Raw genomic sequence first — 10,776 nt, 5'->3', positions numbered from 1 at the left:
TAGTCTCATGTTGGGTAGAGCTGGGCTAAGCTCGAGTAGAGTTGGGCTCGCGGAGTTAGGTTGCATTGAGACACATTAATTTGATTAGATCAGGTTGAATAAGAAATTTAAGATAGGAATAATGCTTGAGATGTTTTTGTTAGATCAATAGTTCGTGGATTGAGGCCTCAATCATTCATCAATTTCAATAACACACTTAGACATACCTTAAGGATGCTAAGGATATAATTACATATGATATAAAAGTAATCTAAATGAAATATATGAGGAGCCATGTGGCTGTGCATTTTTAGTTATGCGCAAGAAGAACTTCGGTATTTATACAAGGTCAAAAATCTAAATAACTTTTGGGTAGCTTTTTTAAGTAAGGTCTTGAGATGTTACAAATGTACCAAAATGCTTGGGCCCTCTGAAAGATCATGGATACTTAGGAAAGGCCAAAGAACCCAAATATACAAGTATAATTTGTGTATGTATAAACATGATTAAGGGCACAGACAAAACAACCATAAATTCTTATTGCACTTACATTTCCTTTATTATCATCAATACATTGTGCATAAAAGACTATACTATGCACTCTTTTGGTAAAAATGTCACAACACAGAAGATATAGCAGTATAGAAATAAATATTTCTTCAACATGCACACCTGAATGCTGCCGCCTACATCTTCAACAAAGGACTTGGAGAAATGGGAGGCACAGCTAAAAACATATAGGAAGATGGGCACCGTAATGTAAGAAAACTTTTGGGCCTCACATAATAAAGTGACTGCTTGATTTTGGAAGTTATTGCTCTTGGATTATAAACTATTTTACCATTCACTCCTTGAAGCTGACCTTGAGCCTTCACTGACGGTTCTTTCTTAGAACTTTCCTCCATTGATCGTCCTGTAGTCTCCTTAATTGACTCATGAGCATTAAGCACAAATATTGGGAGAAGCATTCTCTGAGAGTCCATAACTAATGGTTCATAGAAGGCCATAGTAATGTCCTGAAGTAGCGCAGTAGGTGAGTCGAATGCATTAAAATTGTTAAAAAGCATCTGAAACCCTTTTAAAGCACATAGATGGATTTGTTTCCATTCTTTCGGTACTTCAATATTGCTATCAACCATAGTAATTTCAAGCAGTTGCTTCTTGAGCCTTTCTAGTTTATTCTGTATATATGCAATTGCATCTTCAATATTTGCCTGTGGATTCTCTTTCAAGTATAATGGCACCATGTTCAGTTTCCCATCTTTCATCTCTTTCTGAAATGATTTTGAATCAGTTTGAAAACAACAATAATAAGACAAATAGACATGGAAATTATGGTGATGGAGTAGTATAACCTCATAGCTTTGAATGTCATTCAGTAGGCGAGCTGAGAGCATTAACAATGTGGTAATTTCGCTATAATGGGTTTTCGGAGAGCTCTGTGGGTGCTTTGGACTTGCAAGATAACATGCGGGGAGAAACATTGCTTGTATAGCTATGGAAAGCATGCCAACTTGAAGGTATTCATCAATTGATGGTGCATGTTTGCTTCTACTCCACTCAGATTCCCTCAGCCACACATCGAACGTTTCTTGCCACTTCATATATGACAATAGATTTGAACTTGCTCAAACTACAATTACTAACATGAAAGTATGCACATCGATTTCTAAATGATGGACATGAGAAACATACGAAATCTTGAAGAAGTGTTTTCATATCATGACCTTGTTGGTTGAAAATCTTCAATGAAATATCACATACGAGGTCATCAAGAGTCTCAAAAATAACTTTACTATGCCCAGATAAGCCTTCTCCTTCCCACCTGTTACCATTAAATTAACTAGGAATATTAAAAAATAACAATGTGCAAATTCTTCAACCTTCATACAGCAACTAACCAATACCTTTGGACTGCTTCGGCGAGGCGTTGTAATTCTTCCAATGAACCTTGCTCATCAAAAAAATCATCTGCAGCTGTAACTAAGGTTGCACATTTTGCCACAATTTTCCGCACCTCGGAATCTAAAGGAATGGAAATGGGAGTAGCAGTAACGAAGTAACAATATGATGTGTTCTCTCGTCCGAAGCCCATATTGGCAAGGCCCGTATCTTTGGACCACCTAGTATGATGTATTGATATTATACAGTAAAGAATCAATTAGATAAGTAAACAATGTGAAAGAGTAAAAAAAATGCAATAGCATTCTGTCAAGTAGCACACATTACTTTTCTTCTAAAAAGAAAAAAAAAGGAAAAGAAAAGAAAAGTGCATTTATTACTTTGCTTAGAAAAGAGGAAAGCTATATAATTTGCTTTTATCTTGAGTACTACCTCTTTAGCTCCTCGAGTTCAGTCCTGTAGACTGATTGGCGAGTCATGAAACTTTTTATGGCAAGTTGGATAATGTCGTCGGGGCATGTTAGCCTGCGATTTTAAATAAAGCATTTGATGTCACCAACCATAATGTTTATATATCCCTAGTACATAGTTGGTGTGTGTTGTACCTGCAACAGGAGGACTTTCCAATCCAAATATTATAGCCTTTAATTCTTTCTATATACATCCGGTGCTCCAGATGATCCATCCGTGCTAACCACATATGCTTCAACTCGTGCTCCATCTGATTTGGCATATAAGCATTAAAAATTACCAAATTGAAGTCCTAGTTGTTGAAACCACAAACATACGACATGAATCACATGATGTTGGCAAATATTTACTTCAACGATTTACATGAACTAGATTGTCCCCCAAGCATAAATTTTGACATCTAGGGATATTCAACACTTCTTGCCTTCCTGCAACTCTAGATAGATCTTGTAAATTTGTTGAAAAGTTTCCTGACATTGATGTGGCGTGACGGACTTGGCACGCATGATTCACAAGAAGCTGATGGTCACTTGACCCATGTAATGTCAAGCCAGTGCATGGCCTAATTGGTGAGAGAAACTTTGGTGTGGCAGAAAGAGGACTAGTAGTGCAAGCTATTTACGTAACTTAGTGGGTACTATATAACTGTTCAGTTACCTCAATTAGAAAAAGAAATAGTTGTTCAGTTACCTCCTTTTGGAGATCAGAAAGAGCCGAAGGATGGTCTTCCATATCTTCGCCCGACAATCCCTTTTGCAATATTTTCTTAGAGAAAGTTTTGGCATTTTCAAGTTCTGGTTCCCCTACAAACATCAAATGTGTGGTTTTGTAGACAGCATACATAGCTCCCAAGAAGTCTTGGTAGTTCTCTTCTATATGTAGGAGCATTTGTGGGTCACGCATAAACCAGCAACATCTCTCTATGGCATCAAAAGCAATCAATCACTATCCATATAGAAGAGCAATGTTGTATATTTATTTATTTATATATTTATGTGTGTGTGTATATATGACATAGATACATATGTAGAATCCTTACCTGGAGATATTCGATGACCGTGCTTTCTTAGGAGTTGAAAGGCTAAAAACTTCTTGAATATTTGGAGCGGCAGATCGTGCATGTTAGACGGTTGCAGCTCCTCCGTACCCCAATTCCTACAAAAACAACCCAGGACAAGGAGCTTGCTTAGGTTGCCAAAAAAGTCATGGAGGTTAAATTTCAGGATCGATCTCGACCCCTTGGTCTAGTCGACGATGATGTCCGCGAAGGAACCTGTTGCATATTTTTTTGCAAAAGGACAAAACTATGAATGAGACAAACAAGTCATATTGGTCCGAGGAATCTTCATTTCCACTCCAAGAGAAGCAAGGCTATGTACATGGTTAAACCTTGAAGGATCCACCCAATCCATGTTCCCAGTTACCCGAAATGACTGCATATACCACCATCTAAAAAATAAATCAAACCTCACCGCCACCTCTACGATTCCCACCCAGCCTCACCCACCTAGAATAGAACCTAGATCAGAAAGGATGGATCAAAGGCTTATACTAGTCAGAATTGAACATGTGTCTCTCGCTCAAATTTTTTTTGGATGAGCGATGATACCATCAAAGCAAGCACTCTATGATAATTGATACCATCTTTTATAAAATTTATTTACATATCATTTTTTATATAAACACTATAATAGTAAGGATAGTAACAATGGTAGCAGGAATTACAATAACAATAATAACAACAATAAGGTATTGTAGATAATGGAATGCATTGTGAGCTGAATGGATGATATTGTAGAGTTATTAACTAGCCACTGGACACATAATCTTTGGCACAACTTCTAATTTTCTATTTTTATTTTTAAAAAATAAAAATAGTTTTGAGAACTTAAAGTTCAATTTTTTTTTTGCTATCACTTAGATTGTATTTGGTGATGGTTGTGATAACAGTTGTGGTGTGGTCGGTAGAGACGTAAAAGAGATGGTCGTAGCGGATGGTAATGACCTATAGTAGCGATAAGAATGGTGCTAATGATAGCCGAGAAACAGCAGTTGGGCTGCTAGCAGTTGTAGCGAAAAGCAATGATGGTTATCACAAGTAGTTTTAGTTTTCAAAACTTTTAAAAATCAAATTTTGCTGCTTTTACAATTTTCAAAAAATGAGAAAGAGTTATCCAATAATTGAAAATAGAAATGAGGTTACAAAATATCACTCCTACCTCGGATTTAGTGTTAAAACAAAAAACTAAAACTTCAAACATACAAAATAGAACCTTAAATCAATGTACCAAAAAGATCATATATTGTTAATGACACTTGTCGTTAACGACTGAATATCGATGACGAATTTTCAACTAATCATCCTCGTGCAAATGGAACCGTGCTTCAGCAAAGTGACTGTTAGAGTTGATCACGAAGGAAAAATTTTGTACATCAGGATCCTCAAGACATAATATAACATTTGAGGAAAATAGTATGAAAACTATAAAAATAGCCTTGCTGGATAAGTTGACGAAATTCAAAAAAAAAAAACCCTAAAAATTTTAAAAATCTTGAATTAAGCAGAAAGAGAGGTTCAAATTGTAATCTTACAAATAAATGTGATCCATCACATCTTCTATTTGCTTGGTGAAGTGTTCACCACATCCTGGTCTCATCAAATGGTCCATCAGACACAGCTTTATGAGGTCTTGGTCCACAGGGTATGCGGGAGGAACTGTGTCACATGCCAAATTGTACAGAGTCACCCTCGTCCGTGTAGGGACAAAGCAAATACCATCTTTCTAATCTATTGCTGCTTTAAATCTCACCTCCATGTCTGCATCTTTGGACCATGGCTTCCAAATACTCCTTGCAATCTCCATCTCCAGTGATCATGAAAGCACAAGCAGTTGCAGACGGGGAATGAAACAAGGACCCATCTTCTCTCTTATGCTTAAGAATATCTTCATGCTTCCCTCGGTAGATTGCTGGCAAGGCCTCGAGGTACAGTGGAAGTGGACGATGGTGACCCCCACAGGATGTTTCTTCCCTGCAGATGAAGTAGGCAGGTATCAGGAATGAAGAATACCTGTTTGGGCAGGTAAATTTGAAGGAAGCTTTGTAAATAAGAAAAGAAAATGTTGCCGGAAAGATTTACATTTTGAAAATTTTCTCCCTTTCATCGAAGATATCTTCCACGACTCTTGTGTAGCCCTGAGGAAAGACCTCCAAGCCTTTGGCCTTCGCCAGCTCAAGCATGCCTGGGAATACAATGGCAAACCATCGGGGGATGCCACCATGGTGTTTCATAAGCACCTTCTCCGTGTTTGCATGAAGAAATTTCAATCCTGTCTTTTGAAAAAAAATTTGAAAAAGTTGGAAGACAAATGTCAAGACTGTAGCTCAAGATGCACACAGCTTAGGAATAAATGAAATACATTATTATATGAAATACATTATTATGATCACATCAAAGAACTGTTCTAAAGTCGTCCTGGAGCTACTCAGTATCAGAATAAATGTTCTAATTTGGAACCTTAATTTAGGAAGGAACTTAACACTCTAGGCTCGTTTGGTTCGCAGGAAATATTTTTCCTCCTAGAAATATAATTCCTGCAAAACAAATTCGTAGGAAGAGGATGCATAGGAAAGTACTTTTGACATGTTTGGTTGACTATGGAAAAATGACAAATTTTCAAAGTGCTTATGTTTGGTTGGTCATCCTTTTCTCGAAAAGTTATGTATAATTCCTATTGTGTCCTTAATAAAAATTAGATCTTTAATGCCTCTTTAATGCTTCTTTAATGCTGAAGGGACTTTTCGGAAAAAAATAAAAATTGAGTGATTCCCGCCTCATGGGAAAGTAACTTTTCCATATTTCTCATGGAAAATACTTTCCCATAAAATGTGAGAATCATATTTCCATCGGAATACAACTTTCTCGTTTCTCTCCTTTGAAAACTCTAACCAAACAAGAGGCATTTTATTACTTTTCCATTGACTATACTTTCCTCCTTTATTTTTCCCGCGAACCAAACGAGCCCTCTGTCCTTTCTTTGATTGGACTTTAATAAACAATCATTTGACTATTAGAATTTCATTTTTAGTCCTGCATATTTTTATATGAGATTTCCACAAACACGTGTATTTCACGCACTTTTACTAGCTCCTGTGGATGGTTATATTGTTTCTGCACACACAATTATATTACCCCTCCACACACTTAACATATATGTGTACACAGTTATTGTAACTACTTACATATTACGGTATAACTATGTACAGTCATTGGAGATCGAGAACTAAAGAAATTTTGAAGAATAATAAGAAGGAAAATGACTTAATTATGCCCTCATCTATATTTATGGACCCAATGTTCCAGGTCTTGAGCGCAATAATATAGGCCAGAGTAGCAGTGAGGCGGTCTATGGTGAGATCGAACTCTTCCCCATGACTCTCCATCGTTTCGGTTGCGGAGCACCCAAACTAGAGGTGATCAAAACCCGGGCCGGGCCAGGCTCGGGCCGGGCTCTACAGCAGAAATTAGGCCCGATGGCTTTGCCCAGACCCGGCCCGGCCCGACTGTCGGGCTTAAATTTTTGTCCAGGCCCGACCCAACCTTATAAATCTGGTCCCAGGTCCGACCCGACAGGCCCGACCCGACCGGCCCGACCCGATAGGCCCGACCCGACAGGCCCGACCCGACAGGCCCGATTTTTTTTTTTTTTTTTTGAATCTAGAAATGGGCAAAAATGGCCCAACAGCTTAATGGGCTCTCTAAATTGGTTAATGTTAAGGATATAAGTAGCCTATTTTAAATAGATAGTGTTGGTGGTGGTTTCAAACTTTGGAATTTGGATATATCTACAAACATTAAAAAAGAAAAAATTTGCAGCTTCAAGCCAATAGAAAGAAAATAAAATGTATGAAACACTGTTGTCCAGCTGAAAATTACAACCCAATAATAAAAACTGCAAACTTAGACAAAATACAAATTGCATTGTCCCATTAACATTATAACAAACATGCATCTTTGTGCATTCAAAAGTTCATAAAAGTTCATAATTCTTGAAGCCACTTCCATAATAGAAAACTGTAGAACATCCTTGCATCTTCTAACTCTCAAAACCTACAAACACAAAATTGAAACATTAGCAATTGTTGACCGAACTCATGCTCATTATCCGCCACAAGAATAGGTAAACTTTCGCTTGCCATTGACATAAGCCTATCAAAAAATTATACAACTAATTATACAAAAAATTCAGTTCATAAGAATTATCATAATACAAATAAAGCACCATCCAACCGGAAAAAAAAAAAAAAATCAGGGGAGAAGAAACTGAGAGGAGAAAATTCAGAGAATCTCCACCCTCCAAGAAGTCCATCTCCAATCCCCCGATCTTTCTTCCTGAACTGGGTTACTGGAGCAATGTGAGGGAAGGAAAACCAAGACCAAAACCAAAAAAGAGAAGGGATGAAAGATCCCTCCTCTCTTTCTCTGTCTCCCGTCTCCACCCAAAACAAAACCACTGTCCCCACTCCCCACTCTCCCACTGTTTACTGGAGCAATGTGAGGGAAGGAAAACCAAGACCAAAACCAAAAAAGAGAAGGGATGAAAGATCCCTCCTCTCTTTCTCTGTCTCCCGTCTCCACCCAAAACAAAACCACTGTCCCCACTCCCCACTCTCCCACTGTTCCGAGCTCTCTCGCTGCCCCCCCACCTCTCTCTCTCTCTCTCTCTCTTTCTCTCTCCGGGCTTGGGCAAAATCTACCGGGATCGAGCTCGAAGAGGAGGAGGAGGAGGAGAAAAGGCAAAATCTACCGGGATCGAACTCTTACCGGTGACTGTGAGTCGGTGACCGGAGCCGCAGAGGTTGCCGTCCGGGGGAGAAGGACGCGAAGAGCCGCCGGCCGGTCGTTGAAGAGGCGACGACACCGAGAGGAGGCGGCTATCAGGCTCTCAGCGAGGGAAAAGGGGGGGGCGGGGGCGGCGGCGGCGGCGGCTCTCAGCGAGGGAGGGGGGGCCGGCGGCGGCGGCTCTCAGCGAGGGAGGGGGGGCGAGGTAGGGGGGCGGTGGCGGCTCTCAGTCTCAGCGAGGGAGGGGGGGCCGGCGGCGGCGGCTCTCAGTCTCAGCGAGGGAGGGGGGGTGCGGCGGCGGCTCTCAGCGAGGGAGGGGGGGGGGGCGGCGGCGGCTCTCAGTCTCAACGAGGGAGGGGAAGGGAAGGGAAGGGAAGGGAAAAGGTTAGGGTTTTGTTAAATTTTTTTAATATATTATAATTTATAACATGATTTTATAGCCGGGCCGGGCCGAATCGGGCCATTTTTAACGTTTCCAGGCCCGGCCCGATTTTTTTGGTCGGGCCGCTTTTCCTGCCCAGGCCCGACCAATGGGCCCTTTTTGAATGCCCAAGCCCGAAAAATTTCGGGCCGGGCCGGGCGGGCTGAGCGGGCCAGAAGGCCCGTGATCACCTCTAACCCAAACCAAACAGTTTGGAACATTGGACGACAGCGTCGTTCAGGATTGGGCATCATGGCTACCCATGCAGTCTCATAGGCAGACGATGGCAGGAAGGAGTGTATATCAGTGGAAGGAGAGAAAACCTCTTCCTTAACCCTCTGGACGAGGCACTCCAATGAGTCCTCCATATCTTTCTGAAGCTCAACTAGGAAAAGAAGAAGAAAACTAAAAGTAGATAAATCTGGATGTGTTGGCTGAATTCTTATAGAATGTATTTATAGCGTGATGGGAGGCGGTACCTGTGACTCACGTAGCTCACCGGCCCTTTCCCACCCCTCCGTGCCTCACGCAGCCCGCAAACCCCGGCTTGTCACGTTTTTTTGTTTTTAATGGGCCCCTGATGACGATGCTAATTGACGGTAAGTGGGAGATGGGGACCACCACCCAGATTTATTGGTCTAACATTTACAGTGGGTAAGAGATGTTTTCAAAAGAAGATGAAAGGAATATTTCACGGGCCACATTTGGGGAGACGTTGGCAGCACTTTAAAATTTTTTAAGTATATACTAGTGCTAGGGATCGAGGATTAAAGAAAGAAAATTTGAAACTTGGATTGAGTGCTTAAATCCCAGTCAAAGGAAAAGTGAAATGAAGTGACAGTATTTTCCACTACATTAGAATAATAAAAATGGGAGCCTGAACTAATTGAATTATATAGAGTAAATAGAAAACAATAACATAAAATCCTAACTCAAAAGCTCCTTTATTTATTTATTTATTTACTATAAGCGTAGCTCCTACATGGAGGAGGGGTGGGAATTGGACTATAGTCCTTTTTCAACTTTTGTACTTGATGGATTTCACTATGAACCATTGAAGAATGAAAACAACGTAAGACGACTTAGTTATACCTTCATCTATATTTATGAAGCCAACGCTCCAGGTTTTAAGCGCAATAACAGAGGCCAGAGTAGCAGTGAGGTGGTTTATGGTGAGATCAAGCTCTCCCCATGACCCTCCATAGTTTTGGTTGTGGAGCACCCAAACCAAACAGTTTGGGAACATAGGACGACTACGGCGTTCAGGATCAGGTATCATGGCTATCCATGCAGTCTCGTAGGCAGACGATGGCAGAAAGGAGTATATGTCAGCGGAAGGAGAGAAAACCTCTTCCTTAACCCTCTCGACGAGGCACTCCAATGACTCCTCCATGTCTTACAGAAGTACAATCAAGAGTAGATGAATCTGGATGTCTTGGCTGAATTCTTTTAGGATGTATTTATAGTGTGATGGGAGGCGGTACCCGTGACTCACGCAGCGCACCGGCCCGCTCCCACGCCTCCATGCCTCACGCAGCCCGCCGGCCCGCTTTCTTTTTGAATGAAACATATGAAACGTTGTTCACATTTGAGCCCCCAACAACAAGGTTAATTTCTAGGGGTAATTGATGGTTGGACCGGAACCTAAAGAAAAGTCCCTGTTGACCGGGGGTTTAACTCCGCGGTCCTTTACGATTTTAGATTTATATCCGGAGATAAAAATACCTTTTACTCCTCCTCGTAGGGTCAATCAATTCCCCCCCTTTTTTTTGGTGGGTGTTCTCTCTCCTTTGCCTGAGTTTTTTTTTTTTGGGTGTCCTCTCTCTCCCAAGCCCCTGTTCTCTCTCCGCCGCCGACCACAACCCGCCCCCTCTCGAGTCCCTTCCCTCTCGCAAGCCGAGATCTTCCATGGAGGAAGGGCAAAACCCCGTCGCTGACCGGCCACGACCAATGCGGAAAGGAGATCCACCACGTCGCCGTCGACTGCACCTCGATCCGGCGGAGAGATGTCTTCCCCGAGCACGGCCCGCCCCCGAGCAGAGAGGAGATCCGTGGCAGGATCCAGAGAAGGAGGAGGCCTCCGCTCACGCCCGTGGCCGCCACGGCTCGCCAACCACGCACTGCCGCCGGACATTGGCCGACCCCCTCCTGCGGCCGCCAC

At 41.6% G+C, this 10,776-nt stretch overlaps 2 protein-coding genes across 2 annotated transcripts; both read right to left on the bottom strand.

Moving 5' to 3' along the window:
• Nucleotides 1-665: 665 nt before the first annotated feature.
• On the bottom strand, nucleotides 666-3,243 carry LOC149768685 ((E,E)-geranyllinalool synthase-like). The gene is made up of 3 exons (XM_089924916.1): nucleotides 2,314-3,243; nucleotides 1,335-2,102; nucleotides 666-1,253 (listed from the first exon to the last, which is right to left on the bottom strand). The coding sequence occupies exons 2-3, from the start codon at nucleotides 1,581-1,583 to the stop codon at nucleotides 666-668; spliced, it is 837 nt and encodes a 278-aa protein (XP_089781042.1). The 5' UTR covers nucleotides 1,584-2,102; nucleotides 2,314-3,243.
• On the bottom strand, nucleotides 1,622-6,795 carry LOC148715303 (S-linalool synthase-like). Its single transcript, XM_089924881.1, has 9 exons — nucleotides 6,684-6,795; nucleotides 5,492-5,681; nucleotides 5,163-5,383; nucleotides 3,043-3,155; nucleotides 2,544-2,602; nucleotides 2,314-2,406; nucleotides 1,887-2,102; nucleotides 1,744-1,804; nucleotides 1,622-1,648 (listed from the first exon to the last, which is right to left on the bottom strand). The coding sequence occupies exons 1-9, from the start codon at nucleotides 6,793-6,795 to the stop codon at nucleotides 1,622-1,624; spliced, it is 1,092 nt and encodes a 363-aa protein (XP_089781007.1).
• Nucleotides 6,796-10,776: the final 3,981 nt, after the last annotated feature.

The sequence above is a fragment of the Phoenix dactylifera genome, chromosome 1 (genome assembly GCF_051530095.1).
Source record: "Phoenix dactylifera cultivar Ajwa chromosome 1, Ajwa_hap1_PhDact_Kaust_v1.1, whole genome shotgun sequence".
Classification (NCBI taxonomy): domain Eukaryota; kingdom Viridiplantae; phylum Streptophyta; class Magnoliopsida; order Arecales; family Arecaceae; genus Phoenix; species Phoenix dactylifera.
The sequence above is the reverse complement of the archived record's forward strand: the minus strand, read 5'-3'. Positions and strand labels throughout refer to the sequence as shown.

Bases quoted from the DNA above. Each gene is read 5' to 3' on its own strand.
- LOC149768685 (XM_089924916.1), bottom strand. From the start codon at position 1,583: ATGAAGTGGCAAGAAACGTTCGATGTGTGGCTGAGGGAATCTGAGTGG. The intron at 1,254-1,334 runs GTTATACTACTC...AAATCATTTCAG, and splicing joins ATGACATTCAAAGCTATGAG to AAAGAGATGAAAGATGGGAA.
- LOC148715303 (XM_089924881.1), bottom strand. From the start codon at position 6,795: ATGGAGAGTCATGGGGAAGAGTTCGATCTCACCATAGACCGCCTCACT. The intron at 2,603-3,042 runs GTAACTGAACAA...ATGCCAAATCAG, and splicing joins TTTCTGATCTCCAAAAGGAG to ATGGAGCACGAGTTGAAGCA. The intron at 2,407-2,543 runs GTATATAGAAAG...TTAAAATCGCAG, and splicing joins GATCATCTGGAGCACCGGAT to GCTAACATGCCCCGACGACA.